The 27,345-nt window shown below is 43.3% G+C and overlaps 1 protein-coding gene across 1 annotated transcript; it reads right to left on the bottom strand.

Moving 5' to 3' along the window:
- Positions 1–5,990: 5,990 nt before the first annotated feature.
- Positions 5,991–26,848, bottom strand: ipo8 (importin 8). The gene is made up of 25 exons (XM_018730228.2): positions 26,582–26,848; positions 25,211–25,292; positions 24,475–24,631; positions 22,702–22,860; positions 22,116–22,272; positions 19,982–20,071; positions 19,666–19,760; positions 19,490–19,574; positions 19,061–19,195; positions 18,601–18,700; positions 17,715–17,791; positions 17,478–17,594; positions 17,214–17,303; positions 16,407–16,572; positions 15,882–16,042; positions 12,720–12,845; positions 12,444–12,510; positions 12,140–12,265; positions 11,584–11,681; positions 11,401–11,496; positions 10,510–10,730; positions 9,267–9,472; positions 7,732–7,959; positions 7,224–7,353; positions 5,991–6,656 (listed from the first exon to the last, which is right to left on the bottom strand). Coding segments are annotated over exons 1-25 (3,054 nt in total). The 5' UTR covers positions 26,666–26,848; the 3' UTR covers positions 5,991–6,655.
- Positions 26,849–27,345: the final 497 nt, after the last annotated feature.

Genomic DNA, 27,345 nt, shown 5'->3' with positions numbered 1-27,345 from the left:
AACATTTTACACAAGAAATTGATCAATTTTCAATAAGTTCTTGTCAAATAAGGACCCAGTGGTCTACACCCTATTCCAGAAGCTTAGAGAGCGAGGCAGGGTACACCATGGACGGAGCACCAGCCCATTGCAAGGATCAACATCACAGTAAATAACACACATTGCGTGCATATTTTTTAAATGTTAGAGGCTTGAATTATATTTTAAGACGGAGAGACGAGTCGAAGAAAAGCTATGGTCTTACTGCGCGCAAAAAAATGTTTGCCGAAAACCTCATGACCTCATGTCCTCACATGCACGTGGAAAGATTACCAGCACAAGCAATTTTGACTCATTCAATATATATAACAATAGTTAAAACATTCAGAATTGCTTCACCTGACATATGTATAGTATCTCCCAGCCAACGACCACTCCCAAGGTACATAAAGGGTTTCACCGATTTCTTTGTCTTGTTATCAGGGCAAATAACTGCATGTAAAACCTGTGCAAACCGGTAAATGAGCGTTCGTGGAAAATTCCAAAGACTGATGGTAAAAAAGTTCCAGGATCCAGCGTAGCGAGTCCTTCTGTGAACAGCATATTGTCCAGTGTTAGAGCCGCACAAATGACTTGCGTTCAAACCCCTGTAGTACCTTTAAGCAAAGTAATTATTGGGAATTGCGCCAGTTTTTCTTTAAAAAAAAAAAATAAAATAAAATAAATAAATAAATAAAAAGTGTCAACTGTATAAAGCCTAACCTTAAGGAATGTAATATACAAACACTAAGTTTTGTTGTTGAGTTGGTAAGTTGTCTAAATAACAACTAATAATAAAAATATGATCTGGAGTTTTTTTTTTTTTAAATTGATTCAATACATTTCTTTATTGACCATATTTTATAATCCACTACATACAGTCTACTTTTCCTCACCTTTGCAGTTACAGTATCATTAACTGGAGGGTCCAAAGTCACCATAACTACAGAATTTCTCACCAAATTGTACCTCTTTGCAGGAATTTTATATATTCTCTTTTTTGCTTTTGCATACCCCTAGGATGTGTTCGAAGAAATCCTATAATAAGTATCATACCTATTGAATTTCTGCTGATTCATGGTACCTGTGCTTCCAGGATAGGCTCCAGACCACCCCAGCTCACATGGTTATTGATAATGGATGGATGTATAAATGAAAGCAGAAATCTAAAAACACACACACCATCTGAACCGCTTGTCCCATACAGGGTCGTGGGGAGCCGGAGCCTAACCCAGCAACACAGGGCGTAAGGTTGGAGGGGGAGGGGACACACCCAGGACGGGACGCCAGTCTATCACAAGGCACCCCAAGCGGGACTCGAACCCCAGACCCACCGGAAAGCAGGACCCGGTCCAACCCACTGCACCCCCGCGCCCCACTCAAATCTAAAAACACTTAAACATAATGTTTATATACGTGCATTACTGTCTGTTTGATGTCGCCAATGATTCAGCGCCACTGATCACATAACTATGTCTAGCTTTTTTTCCAACCACCATCCTTGGCTAAACATTTGCACACTATCGAAAAAATTAATTACTCATAGCGATAAGAAATGACAACTAGACTAGTAACTGCCAGTTTCAAGTTCTGGACAATTGTGGCAATTCTGTTATGTGCTTCGACTTACAAATCTATAAGCTGTTAAAAATATGTCTATATTTTGATCTCCAGACACATTAATAGTCAGTAAAATTGCTGTTTTTTGTTCTAGTTTAAGTATCATTTGTTTTAGATTATTACATATAGATTCCTTTGCGGTAACTTTTGAGCAGTTTTCAACATGTAAATCTGAAGAAATAAATTGTATTTTCTCTGAGATGTACGCTGCTTTGGAGAAAAGCGTCTGCTAAATGAATAAATGTAAATAAAATTAATAGTGTTACTGCTGTTTGAGACTTAGAGATTCAGAGAACTAAACTTTATATAAAGACCTTTTCAATACCAGCACCTTCCATCCATCCATCCATCCATCCATCCATCCATCCATCCATCAATCCATCTTCTAACCCCATGTCCTACTAGGGTCGCAGTGGCAGTAGGGAGAGCAGAGAGGCCCAGCCACCCCTGTCCCCCGCAACTTCCTCCAGCTCAACCTGGGGGATCCCCAGCCGTTCCCAGGCCAACTGTGAGATATAATCCCTCCAGCGGGTCCCGGGCCGACCTCGGGGCCTCTTCCCAGTTGGCCGTGCCCGGTATACCTCCAAAGGGAGACGCCCAGGGGGCATCCTTATCAGATGCCGGAACCACCTCAACTGGCTCCTCTCAATGTGGAGGAGCAGCGGCTCTTCTCCGAGTCCCTGCCGGATGTCCGAACTCCTCACCCTGTCAAGGAGAGTGAGTCCCAACACCCTACAGAGAAAACTCATTTCGGCCGCTTGTATCCACGATCTTATTCTTTCGGTCGTTACCCAAAGTTCATGACCATAGGGGAGGGTAGGGACATAGACCGACCGGTAAATAGAGAGCTTTGCCTTATGGCTCAGCTCCCCATTCACAACTACAGTCCGGTACAGTGGCCGTATTACTGCTGCCAGGGCATTTTTCGTCATCACTCAAGACATGTACTTCATACGGGAAAGAAGCGGTCATTTAAATACAGTAAATTGTATGGAAAAGCAGAGATTGACATACAAGTATAAAAATTTGTACTCACTGTACTGTATTTCACCATATTTTCACACCATGGCAGTAATACACCCAATGGAGTGCTCAGGTGGAGTTGGGTGTGGTTCAACTCTAAGGAACTTAAACCACATTTTCTTGTCTGTTTCCTAATTTTGTGTCCTTTGGATGTTTTTTTTTTTTTTTTTTTAAACCAGGACAGGTAAAACTGATCAGAAGTGTTATACATTGTGTCAGACTTTGTGTCCTTTTTTTTTTTTTTTTAAACTTTGATTATTAACTATCCAACGTAAACCATACAACAGGTAAGTACGGGCTCACGAATATTCATGGGATTTAGTCTACTCTCAACCCAACTGTTTATAAGAGAGCTTCTTTACATTTTCTAGGCCACGGACCGCTTTACGAATTTGATGAAAGCCTAGGGCCCTTCCTAGAAAATGGTCCATAAATACATTCACGGAAATATTGAACAAAATTTACTGTGTTGAAACTTTCCATAGAAGAATCAGACCGTGTTATATCCAAAGAAAGCCTGAAGCCCACCCACGGCCCCCAGGTGAAGAACTGCCAGTTTAGAGGAATGTCAATAAGTGACAAAAAGGTACTTAATGCTCAGGAACACGGCTTTCCCAGCTTACATCCTCATTTCTGTTTAAATTCACAGTCTGTTCTCCACATTTGTTGCTATGCAGCCTGTTGCAAAGTGAAAATGTAGTAGTAGATGTACTGATGCAGGGTTTAGACCAGCTGTGAGTTAAAAAAAAAAAAAAAAAAAAGAGCTCAGCAGAAAAAAGAATCTGGATCTAGATAGAAATATATTTGTAGGAGCCACTTGTGACCACACTATTTTAGACCTGGTTGGACCAAGCCCATTTGTGAGACACCGTTTCCCTGTGCACTGCTTTTATTTCCGATGAAATATTCAAAATAGCTCAATATCCACAGCAATATCAGATGAGTCCTCTACAGTAGAGTTTTACGTGACAAACCCCACATATTTGCATGTGATTTTAAAGTCTCCTACTTTTGAAAAGGCAGAGAGGTGATATAGTTCAAGTCCCACAAGGAACTGTGGTACAACCGCGTAAAGAACTTAACATGGATTATTCCATAGAGACTGTGTATGGCTTTGGATAAAATTTTCTCCTTAAAAAAAAAAAAAAAAAAAAAGAAAAACATTAATGTCAAAGATAACAGCACCCATTGGCATTGCCAACTATCCATGTAAGACAACGTTCCCAAGGTGTATTCGGCACACTCGCTGTAACTCTACAATGGATCAGATAAATATTTTTTTTCCTTCTTCCACTTTTTACTCAAATCCACCTCATGATTTTTCTGTTAGCACCACGTTTATGAATGTATCACAATACCAGTGCTTGGCGACAATATTTCGCAATGCGAACAATGCTGGCAATAACACCACCACCAGCAACACATTCTGCACAAGTCATTCTCCACAAGGCAATAAAACGGCTTCTGCATGGAGCCCAGAGATGAGCGGTACCGCTACTGCAGTAGTCCCACTCTAATAGCAGGGAAAGAAGGGCGGTTGGGTGGGCGGGCCCCTGGTAACACAAGGGATCCGAAACATTGCGTAAAGAAAATGTGTGCATTGACAGGAAAGCTTCTACCTGCGTCTCGGTGGAGTGCAGCCGATGGTCCGACTGGCCAACTTCAGGGAAGGGCGATTTCGGTATTCAAACTGGCTCTTGAACAGACCTACATGCAGCAGCGCTTTGCCTGAAATGCAGCCATAACCACATCATCCCAGAAGAGTTTCTCACAGCAAATGTACATATAGTGGGTCTGCCCTTCTTGCTGTAGCAACGTGAAAACATGCACAAGGGATATTTCTGTATTAAAATTGCTTTTTCCCCCCAGCACTGACCATAAACTGCAGGGCTGTAAGGTGTTTTTTTAAAACTTATACACCTTTCAGGGACAAATGCAGTGCTAATCATTACTGTATTGTACAGTATTTCATTTTTGCAAAATATATAAAGGGTGTTAAAGTAATTTCAAAGAAATGAAGCATTATACAGAACTTATATTTTGTTAAGACACACCGAAATTTTATAAGAAATGTGGCTTAAAGTTTCAGCTCGAACAAAAACATCTTAAGTTCAGGCTGTGGCTTTCTGTAGCTCGGTACTCATGATGAAATACTTATACTAATAAAATTAATGATTCGGAGATTCATGAGAAATTAAAATTGGCAGTTTAAAACACATTTGGAAAGCAAAAAGTGTTGAGCTGAACCTAAGCCAGTGATGTCAATTCGAGACTCCACACCCTCAGAAAACAATATGCAAATACTTTGCACTGCAAGAATAAATGAGGTCTGCTTTGAATATTGCTTATACTGCAGAATTGCCAAAATCTGACAGTTTTAAACTTGGTCTGTTGCACTCTAAATACCCTTTTTTGAAGGTGAAAAAATTATGTACTTTTTGGACTGAACCATTACATTGAAAGTGTTTTAATTTTTTTTTTTTTTTTTTTTTTTTAAATTGAATGAAATATAAATCTAACTTTCTTTTTAACATTTCTTACTACTTTGTACTTGCCAACTTTGGAGCTTTTAGGGACCAATTACTTTTCCATACCAAACTTTCACACTTAGGAAATTATAAAAAAATAATACTGGCGTCATTTCTTCTCTCCAAGACTCCATTCATTTACTCTCTAAGCAAATTTAACGTCTACTCCAAAAAAAAAAAAAAAAAAAAAAAAAAAAAAAAAACAACCAAGAAGACTGGAAAGGGGGAAAATATCCATTAAACCACTATCACCCTAATTAATGACTTTTCTGTCAGTCAAACTGATTTCAGAAAACCACAAAACTAATATTTAAATTCCACATTTTTCAGTCAATGTATTGATTGAGATTTTATATATAAATTATATGAAAACACATTACTGAATATGTTAGTCTTAAACAAAAGAGACAAACATGTCAGAATAAAATGCAGGTTAAGAATGCTGAACTGAAGGTTGCTGGTTCAAGTTCCAAGAAGACCCCTGTTCTGGTATTTCACCAAAAACTGCTATGGTAAAATAGCCCTCTGTGGAAACATGGACGTCTCTTTATTACTAGGTAAGTGACAAAATAAGGCACATGCATGCCTGAAAGTGTGGCAATATTGTTTATGGTAGGCTTTTCTGTGGCAGAACATTTTTAAATGTGAAAAGAATCCAGATTCCAAGTTCCAGTTTACAAAATACAGACATGATGGTGGGCTTGCATGTGCCTGAGCGCGCGCGCACACACACACACACACACACTCACTTCCATTCCCAAGCGATTAACACACAAAGAAAGATACAAAATCATTGAACATTTCATAATTTAATTTTGAAACCTAGAATTTGTTACAAAAAAAGTCTTGTCCTACTCCTGCCTTTTTGTTTGGAATGAAAATCCAATGCTAATCCACAGTCCCACCATGTGGTGGAACACACCGAACCTAACACAGACCCTAGCAGAATTCAAACCCAAAATACTGCTGGACAGAGTGAGAGAGTGGGACAGAGAGAGAGAAGAGACTGACGCCATGACCGTATGGCACTGCTAAAGCCAAAAGAAACTCATTCATTCCTTTGCATCTACTAATACTTACAAAGTAACTGGAATTATAAGAACAACAAGCATGTACACATACATGTGCACATATAAGCACATGTGCCAGGCATCCAGTGACTCAGAGAAAGAGAAGAGGGGGGGAGAGAGAGAGAGATAAAGGGAAAGAGAGAGAGAGAGAGAGAGAGAGAGAGAGAGAGAATGTCCAACCCCCTACAGAAACCCTGCCTCCAGTCACTGCACAGAGATGTGAGATTCTGGACTTCAGGTCTGCTCTGGTGGCATCTTGGACCAGTCCTTGCAGGCTGGCCTCAGTCCTGGTTTGGCACTGTAGTGGACCAGTCCTTGATGTTAATCCACTCAGGGTAAAACCACACCTGTGCTACAGATCCATAAGGGCCTCCTGATTACAGTGTCCTTTGAAATTCTAAATGAGACATAGAAGGGAAGGGGAGAAGAAAAAAAACTGGAAAATTGGCAAATTCACTTTCATGTGTTGTAAACAAAACTGACTTCTGTTCAGTTTTGTTACTATATATTAAGTAATAGTAGAATCTACATTCTCAGTATGCAGCAAGCTTTGTTTACTTTTACATTTAGTTATTGTGTTTATTCATGTATTACACTTACTCATCAAGACAACACTTTTGTAGAAAGTGAACTACAGTGTTAAGCTACTTGTAACCTGTAATTTACCCATTTATACAGCTTAGTAATTCTTTCTGGAACAACTCAGGCTAAGTACCTTGATAAATAATAATACAGCAAGAGGTAGGATTTGAACCCTGGTCAATCAAGTGGAAGTCAGAGCTCTAATCACTACACTACCTGCTGCCTTTTCAGTTTTACTTCATACTAAACCTGCAAATTTTAGATGACACATTACTCCATCTCCATAACTGTCTCCACAACATACTACTGTGACTCCAGACGTGAAGTTTGCTGTAATCCAGAAATGTCACCCCCACTGTGAGATTACGCTCAGTGTGCTCACCACTGCCCTTTGACTCCTTTACTTCTCCTCTGCTGGGCCAGGCTATAGATCTCCTGAAGCTGTTTCTTCTGGTCGTCACTAAGCGGTGCCATGAGGGATTGATACCATCTGGCATCTGTACTCTGGACCCCTGCAATCCCCATAGAGTTATCTGATGAGAGTTCCATCCATGGCATGACTTAGACATCGTACAAGTCTTCGGTTTCTCTAGTGGTGGTTCTGGGTGGATGCATCAAACTCCAGCAACAACACAACACTACTAGTGTCTTAAGGAGAGAGATAACAGACCATCTGATTAAACACTAACTGTGGAGATGTACCTCATGTCAAAAAATGCAAGAGCTACAAATAGATGGATGCTTAAAATGAATAAGGCAAATGCAACATGAGTCAGTGAAGCCTCGGATAACTGCGGCACCTTGTCGTGCATGTTTCTGCTTCAGTGAGCAGTCCGCCCTGCGATGAGAGCAGATCGGGTCTGACAGCAGCTGCGACACGAGACACATACTCAGCAGAGCAGCTGCGAAGAACTGGTACTCGTCCTCCCCATTGTCATAGTCCAGCGGTGTGCTGTACTCCTCCAGAGGAGTCCCCTCCAGACCTTCCTCGTCCCAGTAGTCTTCCTCCTCCTCATCATCATCATCATCCCGGCCCTCTGTTGAGCTAGCTGTCTGTTGCATGGCGTTCCGGTTCTGGTTGACTCCACTGACCTCATCCTCATCACTTGGGATTTCCTCTACGGGAAACAGAGCAGGTTTGATCAGGGTTTGCCAAATAATGCCCTTCTTCACTGATAGAACCCGACCACATATTCACTCACTGAACTCAGAAGCAGTTTGCAATTCTTCATTTAATCTGTAAAAAGTCTCTCTCTCTTTAAAGCAGAGTGATTGCCCATCCATGTAAGACAATTTCTGCCTGTCAGTTACTGCAAATGTAGAATATGATGCTTACAGAAGACTGTCAAAGAAGGTGAGCAGAAACAGAGCCATCTGTCACTACAGGGTTAATTTGTTCTGGGAAATCAACTTATTAGGTGAATTCTCTTTGTGAGTGGATTGAAACAACATTATTTCTTACAGGAAAACCGTTCCCGGACACACACACATGCAAAAACAAAAAAAAAAAAAAAAAAAAAAAACATTAACTGGAAAGCAAAATAAAAGGCATTTTTGTGTATTACGAACAGAAACATATCATATATACAATAAAATAGTATTATTTCTATCTTGCCTTTTAGTGCTATACTTTTAGTCATTCATTATCAATAACTGCTTGTGCAATGTAGGGTCACTTTGGTCCAAACTCTCCCCTGCAGGCACTGGGTGTGAGACCCAGTACACTGGACAGACATGAAGACATTTTAATAATCTGGCTCATGAACATTAGATATAAAGAAAGTTCTCAAGAACACTTTGTCAGCCTGCAAAGCACACAAATGTTATGGGGTTTAAAGGTGCTGTATAGCATCACTAACCAACATTTGACACTACTGTGAGAATACTCACGCTATTAAAGCTGTCTATACGATTGCGGCATGTGTACTCACATAGCCACGTACATAATTAGATGAATGTTCTACTTTGCAATTTTCTTTAATGCTCTCATGAAAATTTGTCTGTTGCATGTTTCTCAGGATTACATGAAACACCTTTATGAATTTGTTGATTAAATTAATATTGTTTTCAATCCGGGGGTGCGGTGGCACAGTGGGTTGGACCACAGTCCTGCTCTCCAGTGGGTCTGGGGTTCGAGTCCCGCTTGGGGTGCCTTGCGACGGACTGGCGTCCCGTCCTGGGTGTGTCCCCTCCCCTCCGGCCTTGTGCCCTGTGTTACCGGGTAGGCTCCGGTCCCCCGTGACCCCGTATGGGACAAGCGGTTCTGAAAATGTGTGTGTGTGTGTGTGTGTGTGTGTGTGTGTGTGTGTGTGTGTGTGTGTGTGTGTGTGTGTTTTCAATCCAAAAGAGCATAAAAATAAACTTGAATCATTACCACTGGTCTGAGGCACACAACAATTTCACGAAAGCTCACTCTTGCACCCACCATTCTCTTCCTCATCGGAATTGGGTCGTCTGGCCAGGATATCTGCCTTGTTTAGGATTCGGGAGGCATAGACATGTTTGAGGCCCAGAAACAGGAGCAGGATGGAAGGCACAATCTGGGCTGCCACTGCTTCCACAGCAGCAGGTCGGTTGGGCAACTCCATCAGGACACTCAGCCCAATGATGCACATCTTACGATCATGGAGCCTGTAGAGACCATACAAAATCCAACATGCATAAAACCATCTGATCCATGTTGAACCCACTGCTTTTTTTGTGTATTGAGTAAAGGCCTGGTTAAAGCAAAAGGCTATGAGGTTAACTATGTAGTACACTGAGCTCTTACATAACCAGTTTCCACAGAAAAGCTTTTGATAATGAACACCCTATGTCCATGCAGAGGGTTTTTCTGTTCTATACAATAGTATTTTTGCCCATTACATGGTCATTTTATTTCCACAGCAGGTGTTTTATTCTATACAATGTCTTGAATTAGTTGTTTGTAAAGGTTTTGGAACAGAGACAGAAATTTGGTGTGTGAAAACCCCTCAGTAGTGTTAATCTGCCTATTTTCTGACTAAATCTAGAGTATTAATCTCTAAATTACCCTGGGAACAATCACTGCTACTCTAAATAAAGGCTTAATCTCATGATCAAAAGAAGACTAATCTTAAGCAATTGTTTGATAGTAACGACACCCGGCAGCTCTAATGGCATAGTGTCCATGTCTTCAATAAAGTGAAAGAAAGGCAGTGATCACGTGAAGTTTCTTTGTTTACGTCATAAATATCCCTCAGCTAAATTATCCAAATGTCTCCTAAAAGAGCTAAAGAAGCATTTACATTTACAGATGCTTTTCTCCAAAAGCAGAAAAGAGATTTCACCAAAATCTCAGAGAACATTACAAAAGCACTGGGCAATTCTACAGAAATAAAGGAAGATAAACCAGGAAGAAGAGGGGGGAGAAAAAAAAAAAAAAACACACACAACAACAACAACATGCCATGAAATAGGCTGGCACCCTGTCCAGGTTGTACCCTGCCTCATGCTCTATGCCTCTGGTACAGGTTTCGGACCACCACAGCCCTGCACTAAAGTTGTTATTGATAATGAATATATAACATTAAAAGATAAGGAACTCTGTTGTTAATTACTTAGTATACTTGGCGTAAGTACTGCAACATGGTCACGCTGCAGGGTACGACTGCCTGGAAAAGGGTTAGAAGGCATGGAAGATGGCCTACCCCAGGAAGAACTCTGTGTCATTCATCCACTGGTTGATGAACTGGGCGGTGATGGGCTCTGGGCTGTGTGGAAAGCGGATGCTGTCCAGCGTGTGTATCAGCAGGCCAGGGTTGTAGTAGAGTGCTACAATGGCCACCTGCAGGCACATGGTCCTCAGCTCGCTGGACTTCACACCTCGCGTTAACCGCTCCAGGACTGCTTCCACAAACAAGGGGATGCACTGGCAGGAAAAAAGCCCAGTCAATCTGAGGCTGCGATTAATATATTTAAAAAAAAAAAAAAACACCGAACAAAAAGCAGCTCTTATCTGCTAGAAACAGACACCCTGTGCACTAAATTCAGATTCGTTTACATTTATTAATTTAGCGTATGCTTTTCTCTAAAGTGACTTACAACATTCAACTAATTACAGGTATTTCCCCATTTATACAGCTGGGCAATTTTACTTGAGCAAGGTACTTGCCCTAAATCGCTCAAGGGTACTACTGCAGCAGGTAATATTTGAACTGAATTGCCAACTTTTGGATCCAGAAGCACCAGCTCAAAAACACTACGCTATCAGCTGCCTCTACAATAGATGCATGTTTCATGACAATTTTCACTGGAAAGTAAAGAATTGCAATACAAACACACCTTGGCTACTCCATCCCATCACACAGCTCTCTCTCTCTCTCTCTCTCTCTCTCTCTCTCTCTCTCTCTCTCTCTCTCTCTCTCTCTCTCTCTCCTCTCTCTCTCTCTCTCTCTCTCTCTCTCTCTCTCTCTCTCTCTCTCTCTCTCTCTCTCTCTCTCTCTCTCTCTCTCTCTCTCTCTCTCTCTCTCTCTCTCTCTCTCTCTCTCGAATGCATCAAGAAAAAGATGGTCAACTCACAGCGCAACATCTTCACTTACCTGATCAATGCCACGCCCACGACACTGCAAGATGATCACCTCCAGCAGCTTGGCAGAATGGCACTCTGCATCTTCGCCCGCATCACTTGTGAGGACCTTCAGGCGGGGACAACAGAAGTTAAAGGTCACAGTGGAACAGTGCCATGCTCTGACCATCCTAAGAGTCACCATGGCAGCTCTCACCTTTTTGCACATGGTATAAATGATTTCCAGGTGCTTGGGGTTTGACAGCAGCATGTCGGTATCCACTGTCACATAGTTGTGCAGGAGTGGCATCATGTCTGTTGTGGACAAATGAAGAATGTCACCAAAAAAAGAGAATTTGCCTTTTTTCCCCGGACACGTGCAAGCTTGGATGCTCCTCTTGAGGTTTACGGAACATCTTACTGCTTGTAGCAACAGTCAGACAGCAAGTCATGAATTACACTGTCAGTGTACAAATACTTTTGCTCATCATGTACACTTTATTCCTCGACACACATTGCTTATACCCACTCATGACATTTTTAGGCAAGCTGGACATCACCGTGCAACACTTTCTCAGAACTTTTGCTACTGAGAAAGTGAACAGGAGGGGTGAAGTCAGCTGAAAAAAAAAGAAAAAAAAAAAAAAAAAAAATCACCGCTGATGATATTCCTCTTAGTCCGACATGAATTCTTCTGTTTACTTGCACAATAAAGCGAAACGTATATGATGCGTGCAGATAAAACACAGCCAAGCCAGCCCTCCGCGCCACACCTGTGAAGTACTCAAAGCAGTCGTGCTGGAACACATCATACAGGACTCCCAGGAGCTGCCACATCTGGGGAGATATGGCCTGACATGTCAGACCAAAGGCCAGCGACAGGATCTCCTCGTAGAACTCTGAGGAAACAGCGATAGCAAGGAAATAATCACCATGTGGGCCTAATCTGTGTGGATGCATGCTTGATGTACAGCACAACGAAGGCTTTTACGATGGCACAAGCACTGGATGTAAACCAGTAATATAAGCACAACACACACTAAATGTCACAAACACACAGAGTATATACTCCATTACCTATTATGGGTTTCTGCAGCACAAGGCCAATCACCTGCAAGCATATTCCTTCCAGCTGCTGTGTGATCTAGAAAAGAACAGACCAGAAGAGAGGATGTGACCTCACAGCTTGTCTCACTGGCTGTGGATCAGGTATCTTATCCACAAAGATGGGATGGCAGTGACAGCAGGGTGCCGAGGCTGCTATGACAGTGCAATAAACTGGAAGTAACTGGAACAGGTGTGATCTGAACAAAGATAGCCTATGAAGGTGACAATTAGGCTGGCGTCACCAACCTCTTTGTGGTCCTCCATGACAGTGAGGATGGTATCGATGGTGCTGAGGATACCCAGAGCCATCACTGTCTTGTCCTCACTCTCTTCATACTCCTCGCTCTGTAGTACTTTGCCGAAAATCTCTGCCTGCAAAGAGAGAGAAGTATAAATACAGCTCCACTGCACCGCAGTAACATCACAATATTCCATGTTAGTACCTAGCTCTGAAGAATGCTTACTTTCCATCCCTTCGTATTTGATTTATATAAATTTGTTAGACTGAGAAAATGAGTACCTATTTCTTAATGAAGACCTCCCCATCCAAAGCAGGTAAAGGAATCCAAAGTCTGTTTGCATAGCAGGACATTTCCCCTCTTCAGTGCATACATTTCTACAACTGCTTTAATAGAAGAGGGGTAACTAGCTCCATCATCACTGCAGGACAAACGACCCTAGAATCCTACTCCTCTCCTTTAGTCCCTTCTTTCTTTGCCTTGTTCTAGAAGTAGTATGTGGCTTTTTTCCCCCATTCCATATAATACCAGTTTTATGATTTCATGGCAATTACTGTTAAAGGTGAAATCCAGTTAGACTGCAAAGTCAAAACAATAATCATCCTCGCCACCAATTACGCAAAATGTTACATGCCTAAAATATTGTCTAGAACAGCAATTTCCATGATTAATAAATACTTTAATCATTATGACGCTAAATCCTTTAGCGCCGTCTTCTTTGTTTTAACACTCTTGTAGAGTTATTGCAATATGTTAACTGATACAAATCTATTATCTATCCACCCATTCATTTTCAGCAACCACTTACTCAGTTTAGGGATGTAGTGGACCAGAGCCTGCCCCTGATACTAAAGGACTTGACGTGTGGCACACCCTGGATGGAATGCAAATCTTTTACGGTGCAATCACACACACACAAGCAATTCCAGTTCACCTGAAACACCTCTCTACACTAGAAGGAAACAGCAGAGCCCAGAGGAAACACAGAGACAACATGCAAACTTCACAGGGACTGTGCCAGACTCACATCAAGAGCCCTGGGGGTGTGAGGTACTGGCACTACACACTGCATCACCATGTCCCCATCCAAACTTATTACCCTGTGTGATTTAAATTAATTCGGTGTCAATCAGTTCATTTGCTGGAACCATTTACCCTGGACAGGTCAGCGACGTTTCTGTATTTTGACAAAAACTGAACAACTGTGAGGGTGTAAATTTCTACCATCCACTGGTGCATGGATGAGTGATGCAGTGTAAGTCACCTTGGTGAATAAGGTGTGTGGGCTGATAGCACTACATGGAGTTCATTGGAAGTCACTTTGAAGAAAAGCATCTGCTAAATAAATAAATGTATGTAAATGTGTACAAGTGCATTTTTCTGCAATAAGAAATAATGGAAATGTCTTTGCTTCTCAAAAAAAAAAAAAAATCCGCTTAGCAGAAAATCCTCCAGGAAGGAAGTGCAGCAGCTAACTAGAAGAAGGAAAATCCTGAGTCATCAGAGAAGAGACTACCTGCAGCTCACGTCCATATCTTGAATTACAAGCATGAGGGCAGGAGCGGAACGCAGCAGCTCTGTTTCCATCCACCCACAACAGCTCAGTCGCTTGAGGGAAATTATTTCTCCAGCAACAAAACACAAAATAAATACGGTCCCACTAATTGTCTCCTACTTGAACTTAAGTCAGTGTGTTTAAAAAGATTTATGCACACATTCATTCTGTGCCAAAACTGGAAGACATGTCTGAATAAGATGGATGAAGTTTCCACAAAGCAACACAAAGCAAGCTTTTCAGCCTTTACCACCAACAATAATTCTAAAACCATCCAGAAACACAATATGGAATATATTTAGGGTCCAAATTCCACAAACAAATAAGATTCATGAAAAAAGTAAAAGCAAAATTCTGAGCATAAACACAAAGATCTAGTCCTCAGAGCCCTGGGAATAAACAGACAGGATCTAATTAGACACTGGGTTTTCAAGTCGTAATGAATTAGACGCAAAGTGGATCACATGAGAAGAAGCACACTTAAACTAATCAAACGGTGGCCTACAGAGAAAGAGAGAGAGAGAGAGAGAGAGAAAAAGAGAGAGAGAGAAATTAATGCAAATTAGCTCAAGCACCCAACAAGGCACAGCGGTGCCAATTAGAGAGGTCTGCATGTAGAGGGGATGGTTAATGACATCGCCATTAGGGTCGCATCCCCAGTACAGCAGACAGAGTCTGAGGGAGGCCGTCACTTCCGATTCATACTCAGTAAAATAAACAGCTTGTGCAAAACTTTCAGCTTGATGCCAGTCGCACCAGCTGGAGTAAAGTAGCCAAAGGACATGCGACTATCGACACAGTGCCAGCCAGATAAAACGTTAGGCAAGGAAAACCTGGTTATACAGGACTTTCAAAGTCTGAATCACCTACTGAACCTCAGTAACGCCACCAGCTTGGGTGCATGGGACCCAGAGTGCATCCCGGAAACCTATGTGAACACCAGTGCTGTGGAGTCGGAAGCAATTATTGGGTTACTGGAGGCTCAGTCAAAGGTTTTGTGTACCGACTCCACAGCCCTGGTGAACACAAGGAGCAAAGAGCACATGTCTGCGTGCTGTTATGTGGCACTCTGCGACAACTTCATGCACTGAACACACTTATCGTTAACTAGTATTTAGCAGACTCCTTCATCCAGAGCAACTAACAACGGCATACTATATTACACTAAACTACCTACAATCATGCACACATTTTTACAGTAGAGCAATGCGAACGGCACACTCATATGTACAGGATCACACACTACAGGCAATTTAGAGCCACCAATGAAACACATGTATCTGGGCTGCGGGAGGAAACCCATGCAAACATGGAGAACGTTCAAACTCCACAGACTGTACCAGATTCAAACACACAGCACAGGTGCTTTGAGGTACCAGTGTTACCTGTTGCACTAATGTCTTAAATTAAAGCACGAAATTTACATTTGTTCATTCAGATTTTAAATCTAAAGATCAAAGTGTACAATACAACATCCATCATCGGATTCCAAGAACCGTGAACACACTGTAAGAGTGACATCTAGTGTTGGAACAGAGACCAATACAGAAAACAGGAGCAGTTGACAGTACACAGGTCAACTGTATGGTCATTCACAAAGCTGGGCTTTCATACCAGATTCTGTGTCATATCGATGGCGATGACGGTCATCTCCTCATTGTACTCGCAGATCATCTTCTGGATAACGTTGGTGAGGTCGTCATTCTCCGTCTCCTTGACAATGTGGAGGAGCTCCTGCATCACAGGCCTAATGTAGGGCCTGATGTAGACCTTGGCTGAGAGAAGAAACACGCTCATCCCCATGAAGCAAGTGTGTCTGCTTGCCAGGGGTCGGAAGAACATTTGTTATGGTCACTGGACAAATGACAGAAGTGCCCTTTGATTCAAAGTAGAGAAAGGACAAAGGCACCCGTGTGTATCTATATGTGTATAAGTGAGATGGTAATTTCACCAGGGCCATAATATTCAGGCTTAAGTTTTGAATTAGGCCATTGTCTGTGCCCTATTTAATGGTTATTTATAGCACATTATGGTGTTAAAATATACATAATGAATGTAACCAAGAACAATTCTAAATACAATCATGAGATCAGCTTTGTATTTAACAGCAAAAAGGCAAATTCAACCTCAAGCCCACACCTTGCTCCTGGTTGCTGATGAGGGTTTGTAGGGCGATGGCTGCCTCCACCTTGACGGGCATCTCTTTGTCTGCAAGAAGGTCCTGCTTCACCAGCTCCACTGCATTACGCAGCACCAGCTCATTATGGAACCGCAATGGGCTGAAAGAGTGGAGCACCCAGCATGACTGGAAATGAAGGAAAAGGAGGAACAGGACACGTTAGACTTCCCTCATGACCAGAAACCCTGTGACAACCGTGTGAAAATAGTGCCTGACCCACTGGACCCCAGAAGAGCAGATGCATATAGGTGGCAAAGGCAGGTTGTCAAAAAATGAACCCTGACTGACCATTCCACCACAGTGAGGAACTTTCATGGAAACTTTAGTATTAACCTTTCCACCATAGCCCGATATGAGGCAATGTAGGGCCCAACAGGACTGTGGGAGGGAGGAAAGCAGAAGCCAAGAGATTAATTAATAAAACAAAGATTTAAATAGCCTTCTCTGACAGACATAAGCCAGTGTTTCAGGGCTTATGTTTTGATTTCCATTTCTACAAAGAGAACATTTACAGCACTTGCAGCCTCATGAATCTTCTGCCATGCAATAAATGCAGCAAACACACAGGGCTCTATGTGAACAGGGGCAGCCGATACCCAGTCAGCATTCTTTCGGGGCCTGCTTTGAAAGGCCATTAGGCGCATGGACACCGAACTAGTGGGAGACAAGACTGCGATGAGGCCGGGAAAAACCCCCACTTCAACAACCATTACTGGAACAACACAAATAAACGTATTTCACTGGATGGCTGAGTTTGTATCACTGACCCGGGCCCGCAGGTATCCTAGGTTTGAGTTCAACAGGGGAACCACGTAGTTCTGCAGCATAAGCTCCATCTGATCCTTGTACACCCGTTTCTGTAATAAGCAGCACCCAGAGAAAAATAAAAAGAAAAAACAGCTGACCACAAGGTATTTCCTCACTCTTGCTTTAGCATATGACAGAGGGAATTCTTCTTAAAAAGAAGCCAGATATTTTAAGTTAGAGGATGGTCATTGCTTACAAAAGAGTTCCCCTGTGAAACATCTCACCTTCAGTAAGAGGTCAGCCAACGAGCCAATCACATGCAGTGCCCCATCCTTTCTTCGAGGGTCTGCGTTGGGGTCCACCAGGATCTGGTGGCAGAACTCCATCATCTGGGGCAGCACCTGACAGAGAATGGACGGGGAAGACAAAACAGAGGAAGAAATGTTGATGCTGAGGAAACAAACGTCCAAAGGACCAGTAGGTCTGCACTGTTTATTGATTGGTAAAGAATAGAATCATGCCTCCTTCCGCTTTTTGGCCGCTTTGCACAGGAGACTTTGGGCAGCCGTGGCTGGGAGAGCATGATCGTCATACAAATCTATAAAAAAAAAAAAGGTTGAAGGTCATTCAAAAAAGTCTCCCAATGCATTTCAACACATCACAAATGTTCCCCCAAGTATCATTTAATATACTTACAGTACTGTGCAAAAATTTTAGGCACTTGGTTGGGGGGGAAAAAAAGCTGTAAAGTGAGAATGCTTCCAAAAATAATGCTCTTAATTAATAAACTTCCTACAAAGGTTAGTAACCAACCATCCTCAACAAGCGTTTATCCCGAGTGGGGTCGCAGCGGTCTTGGCTGGGTCCCGCTTTCTGGCATGTCTGGGGGTCAAGTCCCGCTTGGGGTGCCTTGTGACGGACTGGTGTCCCGTGCTGCGTGTGTCCCCTCCCCCTCCAGCCCTGCGCCCCTTGCGCCGCTCAGGACAAGCGGTCTCAGACAAGTGTATGTGTGCTTTCTATCTTTAACGACATACAAAACTCTCACTTTAACTTCTCGCAAAAGGAATGCCTGGAAATAAAAATATGCTCTTTCCCACTGACACTAATGCAGAAAACATTAAATAACCATCTAAAACAAATATCTTTGTGAAACATCTAAGTGCCTAAGACTTACTGTATGTCCAAAAAATAGATTAAATAAAACTTCGTTACATTCTCATGTATTTAAAAGAAAAAAAACATCAATGTACAACTGGAAATTCCACATTATTGCAGTGTTGTGCCAGAATAGTAGACTGAAGAAACTGTGTAGTGTGACCAGGAGGCTGAACAGGTTATTAGAGTACACAGGCAGAGAACACTGTACAAGAATGATACAACTGTTGGGGAAGTAGGATAGTGACTCACTGAATTTCATGCGGATATACTCATAGGGGTCCTCCTGCCACAGCTTCTCATCTTCATCCTTGTAGCACATCAGTGGAAAGATAACCTCCTGACAGATGACCTGGGGGTGGGAAAAAGTAGAAGACACACTCTGAACACACAGTGAAGACACACACACTCTGCACACACACTGCATTTGCCAGCTGAGAGCTGTATTACACAGAATAGCTCAATGTACTTCACTTAGGATGGAGCAAAAATACATGCAATTTCATCAATACGTTTTTAATTCGTGATTTAAGGACTTCCACATAAATAAAATGCTCTTCAAATATAATGGGGTCGAAAAGTGCTGTCACTGAGGTTTTACTACATTAAGGATGACTGCAGTAGTTCATACTATTCCATATTAGTGCAAACTTGCGGAACCTTCTTTACGCTTCCATCTTCGCCATGGCTGGGTGAAGATGGCTGGTCTCACCTGCATGTGAGGCTTCATCTGCTTCCAGGTGAGCGAGTGGGAGATGCCCTGGTTCAGGTAGTTAAGCGCCTGCTGCAGGACATGCGGAGTGACATACTGCCTCAGCCGATGCTGATCCACCACCTTCAGCAGAACCTGCGCAGAAGCAACTTGGACCACGTGAACAAATGGGCCAGCTCATGGCTTTGTATGACTTTATCCACAGGCGTACACAGATGTTACTATGAGGTGTGGCATTTCCACCACAGGTACCTTCCACCTTCCTCACAATACAACAACCACTTGTTTTGCCAGTTCCATGAACTAATTCTTTCAAGTTTGGAGACAGATTTCACACACTGCAGGTAGTCAACAAATATCTGGAAATATACTTGAAATCATCTTTGGGTGAGGAGAACATTCTGAGACACCCACAGCTCAGCATCATACCTGCTGAATCCCCACAGCGTACGTCTTCAGAAAGAAGTCTGCAAACTCCGAGTACTCCTTTGTAACATTGCCTGGGCTTCCATATCTAGAAGACATTTAGTATGGGCTTCGATTGCTGTCACGGATAACATCATGCACTTGCCCTTACGCCCCACCACATACGGCGATCACCTCACCTCTCAAACAGCCGAGTTATGATGTGCAGCGCCCACTTCTTACACTTCCACCAGACCAGCTCCGGCCGGTCATCCTCGTCAACCTCCAATGTCTCCTAGCAAACACACACAGAGCCCGCCCGAGGCACTCGGTGAAGCCAGTGCATCAGTTCACCAACAACTCGGTGCTGAAGTTGCACATGATCAGTCGTGACTTCATTTAGGGCATCTGCTACCCACAGTGCAGCTGCAATGTTATGTGTTAACCTAACTGTATAAGAGGGTATAGTAAACAGCAGAGGCTAAATGAACCAGACCACATGCAGGCTGTCCTTACAGGAGGAATGTCTCGGTCCATGACAGTTCTCAGAATCTCCATCCACTGGGTCAGGACCGTGTTGTTGACCAGGTGCAACGGCAACGAGTACTGTGACAGAAAGCAAACCACATAAACATCACCGTTCACATCAACACATGCCTCACAAACTCATGGCATTGGTACCTGGCCACTCCACAATTCACTTCATATTTCAGCACAGGTCCTTAAAAGTTCCTCAGCTTGAGACCTGGATAACATTTTCTCTAACCCATTTTGACAAAATCATACAAGTATATCAGTGAATTTTGCTACACCCCTAACTTTATCTGAAAACACAGCAAATAATAACAAACAGCACTGAAGTAAATTATACAACCTGCATTCTTGGCAATCTAAACTGTGATTTATCACAGCCACAAAAAGTTCACCCATTTCCCCCCCCCCTCACCATACAAGTAGAAAACCTGCTTATCTTTTAAACATTGAAAAAAACTAATTCAAAACAAAGGCAAGAATATCAGAATTGGTTCTGGACACCTTTAAATCCAGGCTTGAAAATGATGTTTAAATTTTTCATACGCAACAGATTTATTGTTTCTTTTTCTTGTCTCCTGTTTCCCCACATCATTTATCCTACATTTATTTAGTCCTTTTTTTGTTTTACACTGCTGTTCTTGGGGGGCACAGCAGTTACGCTGGTGCCTCACAGCTCCTAGTGTGGGTTTCCAAGTGGGTGCTCATCTGTCTCAGTCTGCGCAGTGTTAAGATGCCCTACCTGCACTTGCATGGGCTTCCTCTAGGTGCTCTGGTTCCCTCCCACAGTCCAAAAACACACGTTTCGGTTAACCGGTGACTGAATTGCCCGTAATGGGTGAATGTGCGAGGGAACGAGTGTGTGATTGCCCTACTAAATAATGTAATTACTTTAATCACTTGTAACAGCTGAAACCCCTCTCTGCTGAGCCATTTGTAAACCGTAAATTGCAAAACAACTAATAACCGAAATTCCAAAGCCATTCGTAATATTACCTTTTAAAACAATTCTCCGTTTTATCACTTCAAGTTTTAAAATAAGGTTATCCTTTACCTTTTCAACTTTAGACATTTTCCTGAATAATAATTTTCTAAATTAAGTTTTATACGTGATAAAGTGAATTGAGATTTATAATGCATGCAACTTACAACCACCCGTACTAACTGCACCGCCTCTTAACGACTAACAATGACCATTCCACCTGTACGATAACATCGGCTGACTGTGCTACCACAAGGAAGCCATATCTGTAGTTGTCTGGGTCTCAGTCTGTGTGTATGGGTGTCTAGCAGGGATTTTCATTTGTGATTAACTTCAAGTTACCTTTTCTATTTAAAATGGCTAGAAAGTGAGGGTATTCATAGGATGCTAAAAAGTAGAAGACAATGAATTTCAACAAGAAAGGGGAAAATAATGACAATAGTCTACTGTATGTGTGAAATTAAACAATGTATATTACACAGTGCATAGTCCATGCTTGTTAATTGTTTATAAGTCCTTATTGAGATTTTTGACTCACAAAGAAGTCAACCACATGTCATTTCAGCTGCTGTACAGCTTGGCGTGGCGCACACACACTCCAGCGGAGCTCTGACTGGGGACAACGGATCCGTCACCTGCTGCCCGTGACGTTGTCATGTTACCGGACAACGTGCACTGTGCGCGTCTCACTATAATTGTATTACCAGGTAATCCAGTAGAAATTATAGTATTTATGACCGGTAGAGTATATTACAAATGCTCTCATGGGCTGCATTACATGAGGTGCTGGGCCATGTGTGGCCTGCGGGCCAGGGGTTGGACACCCTTAATGTACAGGAAGTCAGTTAGCTCAAATAAGAGTGATCTAAAAAAATAGTCCATTGGGGAAAAACCCTTATAAGAGGCAGAGAGTGACTGAGTACACAGTGAAAAGTATACAGCCTGTCATACTCATAACCTTATAATTTGATTTAAGAATTTAAGAAATTCTGCATTTCAGCACTGCAGTCAAGACATGCCATCTTTCTCACAAGAACCTGGCCAAGTCATTTTACAGCTCAGGTTCTGACTGGGGAACAGCTGGTCCTGTTCAAGCAATGAGTTGTGAGGTGCGATATATGGGCAAAGGGCTCTTACCTGGACAAGTGCATGGAAGATCTTGAGAATCTGTTTCTGGATCAACACAGAGAAGACGGTGGCGTCTGGCAGCAGTTGGGTGATCTGCTGCTGGATACGAGGCAAGAAGATTTGCATGGCTGCGAGTAGCGGATCCCTCTCCTCCGCCTTCTTGTACCTGGGGGGGCATGTGAGATACAGCCAATGCAACAACGTGATCACATCAGTCAGGGCCAAGATCCACATCAACACTATGTTTTTACTGTCTTAACAATATGATTTACAAATTACACCATGAAAGGACATTATAAATAGAATTACTACTAACTGCTCAGTTTATAATTGGAAAAAAAAGCTACCCACAAAAAGAACAAACCCTCAGCTCAAATATATTTTCCTACAAGCAACATTATGGAGAAGAATATGCAGAAAGTGATTTCACGTGAGGTCAGGGGTCATTCGAGGACATGATTAAATACTTTTAAGCCTGATCAGGTGCAATTTTTTCTTGACGTAGTCTTTATATTGGCTCATATTGTAACCCTGGCAGTCACTGTTTGGTACCAGTACCTGTGTCTCCAGGACAGACAAAAATCTGGCCACTCACTCGTACGTTTTGACGAGCTGGTAGAGCGCGAGTAGGCTGCCGTACCACCCGGCGCTGTTCTGAGACTGAAGGTACAGTCGGATTTTGTCCACCACACCAGTCCAGCGGCCTGGGAAGTCATGCTTGATGATGGCACGTAGGCACACAGTGAGCTGAGCCCTGTGGGCACAAGCATAAACGAGGCAAACTTTAGGAAGTGCTCTGCAACATGTCCCTTTTACTGGGCGTACCACCAAAGGAACAATGATGTTGCTCCATTTAGGTCAAAAGCAAAGAAAAACATCTAACACAACAAACCCAGATTTAATAAGAAAAAAATGACGGAGTACTCAAAGCATTACTGTACCTGGCAACTATTTGGAAAGCCATTACTGGAGGGGAAAAGGCTTCCAGAAGTACAATGGGTTCTCAACTTAGACACATAATGGGACCAGAATCCTGTTTGTACCTCAAAAATGAGTAACTTCAAAGTAACTTGTACTACTAGGTTGCAATTAAAAAAATCTGACTAATACACATGTCCCTACTTAAATTAAGCTCTGTGAAAACCTCTGACAAAATTATAATAATAAATAAGTAATAATAAGTTTTAAAAATAAGTAAAAACACCCTTCAATCCATTATCAATCCACTTGTCCAGTGTAGGGTAGTTCGAGTCACTGTATATACGATTCGTAATAAACAGGTGCTACTTTACGACGTGCATGAAAACATCACGCGTCTACAGTGGTTTGTCGGCTCGCGGCCAGGGCGTGCGAGCCCGAGGTAGGACAAACTTCCTTTTCCCGTTAACAGTGTCTCGTGCGTTACTGTATTTGGCTTAAACTCTTTTGTTTTTACCCTCGTAACCATGGAACCAAAGCGTAAATGTGATCCAAGTGATGGTGATGCAACAAAGAGAAGAGAAACGATCACGACTGAAACTAAAGTGGAAATAATAATGCAATCGGAAAAAGGTGAAACGCCAACTAACACTGGAAAAGCGAACATTAAAGCTTCTTTAATGTTTTGTGCTCTCTCTCACTTGGCTACAGAAGACAGTTCTTCCTAGTTGTGGAATCTCACTCCAGACCACCCCTCTGCCCCCCATTTCTCAAACCTACCTGGCTTTGCTTTTCCAAGTCCTGTCCCTCATCACTCTCCAGTCGCGTTCCACGTCTCTTTGATAATGGCCACCTGCCTTGTCCCTCGACCACGATTTCAGATCCTCGCCTCTGCTCAGTTCGCCAATCAACTGACCGACTATTCGCCCGTCCCCGACCGCGAGATTACGTCTAATCCCTCAATTCTGAATAAATGATCCCGCACTTGAGCCCAGCCTCTTCTGTGTTTTCTGTTTGTCATCATAGTAGTAACATTTATCATCATCATCTCTTTCTGTGTCTCTCTATTATAAATACTGTAGTAACGTTTGTTGTTATCGTTAGTATCATTACATCACTACACTGTATTATTATTATTATTATTGCTGTATTGTCAGATTACAGATGTTTTAGTGTATTCAAAAGGCACACTATATACACAAAGACAAACATCTGACAAACTGACGTTAGATACCCACCATACCTAACCGTTCTGACAGCAAAATGCGAAAAAGACAGACTGAAGACACGGAACTCATTTGTAATTCGGGGACTTCCTGTACTTGTTCAGTCTTGCTTACGAAAAAGTTCTCTCAAATCCCTGAATGAGTCCATTCTTTCGTCACTATCATCGGAAACCACAGAGAGTTCTTGCAGCTCCACAAGAACAACACCACTCTACGGGACATACCGGATGGACTCGGGGCACTGGATGATGCCCTCCACAATATTATCGCGGATCTGTTGACGGTCGTTCTCATGGATGTTGAAGGGAAACACCAGTTCTCCATGTGAAGGCTCTCGGTCCTGCCAGTACTGGCTCACCATGTTCTTCAGGTAAATTGCAGCTGGACAGGAAAAAGAGAACACTGTCAGGGTACGACCGGAGGTGGGCGGCACGACGGATCCTGGGTGGTGCGAGAGGACGTGGGTTTGATCGCCACTCACTCTGTATGGAGTTTGCATGTTCTTCCCATGACTACGTGGTTTTCCTACGGGTGCTCGTGTTTCCTCCCACAGTTCAGAGACTTGATGTTCAGGTGAACTGGTGACTAAGTCACCCATCGTGCGCGAGTGGAACAGAGCGCGTGTTTTGCTGATGTATGCAAGAATAACTCATTGTAAGTAGCGTATCTAGCAGTGTACATTACCTTGGTGAATACGGTGTTGGCTGATAACACTACATAGTGTTCATTGGGAGTCACTTTGGAAAAAAAACGTCTGCTAGACGAAGTAATGTAAATGTATACACTCAAGCATCTTACAACACATCTGTACACATCCATTTGTGCAAGTACCGCAGTACCTCACCAAGGGGTCTGTGAAATCAACAGACACACCGCTGTTCGTCGTATCTGGGAGAAAAAGCGACACACACACACACACACACACACACACACACACACACACACACACACACCCCTTACCCGCCTGACGCACAGGAAACTCCACCTGCTCGGACACAATGATCTGAAGCAGGGTGGGGGCGAAGTTGATGATCTTGTAGGACTGAAAAGACAACACCAACATGGCAATATTTACGTTTCGCTTTAGAGGAGAACTTGCGTTTTCTTATACAGAAAAGAACAGGTGAAGTCAGGGGGCGTGGCAGCAGGCACCTCACAACTCAGGGAACCAAATTTATAACCAAAATGTTCCGGGTGCCTCCCCGGGCCTCTGGGCAGAGTAAGCGAGCTGGGGTAAACGCACGGGAGAAAACACAACGGCAGGGGCAGCGGTGTAAATTGGAGTAATAGTGGGTGCCAGGCGCAGCAGAAGCTCCCAGAAAGAGAGCGGAGCCCTTTGCCTGTCGGGCAGCAGCAGCAGCAGCAGCACTGGGTTGCATTCGATTGCATCATTGGCACAGCTTTGTGCACATGATTATATAAAGGGGGTAGCGGGTAGGGGGGTCTCTGCTCACTTGTTCTGTCCAACCCACACACACACACACACACACACACACAGGTCAGGGACTCACACTCGGTGTTGCCCAGTACAGTATCTCCCCCCGCCAAGACCAGTTTTTTCTTTCTCATCATTATTTATTATATTATTACTTATTCTGCTGCTAGTACTTCACCTATTATTTTGTACCTACTTGCTGAAATTACTGTAAATTAACAGCAGTGCGACATGATGTGTCGTTATTAAAAACTTCGGAGCGCCCGTTTGGTTTGCACTTTTTTGCTCCACCACCATCATCACTCAATCACGTCAGGGGTCCGAAACGGGACAGCAGCGCACTCACTCACTGCCTACCCTCCGCGCGGGTACCGTAAACACACACACACACACAGTACACTGACTGTACTGTACAGTGAGTGTACAGCACTCGCAATCAATAACAACAACAGTCATTCAATCCATGTTGTCGTGTTTATCCACCTACTCGCGTGCCGCTCGAACCCGCAGCACTCGGTTCTGCACTTTTCTCTCACTCTGCTCGCGCGGGCTGCACAGGTGGCAGCGCTCGCGCCGCCATGGCCGCACCGCGACTCCCGAAGGCGCCGGCTGCGCGCTGCTCCTCTCGCTCCCCGCGCGCGTGACGTTCCCGACGAGCGCCGCCGCGAGAACGTGCGCAGCGCGAACGGGTCGAAGCCGCGCGCGCCGGGAAGCGCTAGAGAAAAGTGCGGCGAAGCCGAGCGAGCGGACCTCGCTGGTCCCCGCACACACACACGACACAGGCCCTAGTGCTGGGAGCGTGCGACGGATACGAGGACCACTTTCCCCGAATGGAGCAATCAGACCCGGTTCCCCTCCGAACAAAAACAACGAAGTTGTAGCAGTGATAAACGCACCTGATTGAGTTCATTCTCCGCCGCGATCCTCAGGTTCGGGTCAATCGTGCCCTTTAGCGCTTGGATTATCCTGTTGGGGTCCATCGGTTCTTCTGTGAGGAACAAATGTTCTTAGAACAGTTATTGTTTTCGGCCGTTCGGGACTCAGACTCTCTGACAGCCCTGCCCCATTTTACCGGTAATCAGCAGGCGGCGGTCGCAAACCAGGGCGAACAGTGTCGCTTTACGGCAGTGAATGCGCTGCGGACCGCCATGTTGTACGGAACTCTGTACGGTCCGCCCTTTGTGACGTCAGAAAGGGGCGGCTTGTTCGTCATGGGGTGGAGGCGGCCATCAGTCACGTGTTTAACGTAGAACAACGACTTGACTCAGCCTTTCATTGAAAGCCGTGAGCTTCAAGACAGACGTCTCTGTGTACTACTTCACATTTCGCAGTATAGATTGCCTTTTGAAACCTGCGCTAAAGTTGCTCAACTGAAACCCTAATTTATGGTGGTTGGATAAAGTTGAAATGTCCCCTTTTCATAACTATGCTATGGCAAACTAGTGAAGCAAGATGCAGAGTCCAAACAATTGGCATGGCCCATGAGGCAAGATCAACCACTGTCTATATAGCTTCCCACTCAACTGATTGAAATATGTTGAAGTTTCAGTTTTTAGTTACTGCCACAGTCTAGAACTGTGTGGTATAACATTACACTTCTTTCCATAAATATTTCAGTAAATCTTTCCCTTAGACTTCCTGCATCCTGTACAGTGCCCCA

The sequence above is a fragment of the Scleropages formosus genome, chromosome 21 (genome assembly GCF_900964775.1).
Source record: "Scleropages formosus chromosome 21, fSclFor1.1, whole genome shotgun sequence".
Classification (NCBI taxonomy): domain Eukaryota; kingdom Metazoa; phylum Chordata; class Actinopteri; order Osteoglossiformes; family Osteoglossidae; genus Scleropages; species Scleropages formosus.
This window is presented reverse-complemented; position numbering and strand designations above follow the sequence as displayed.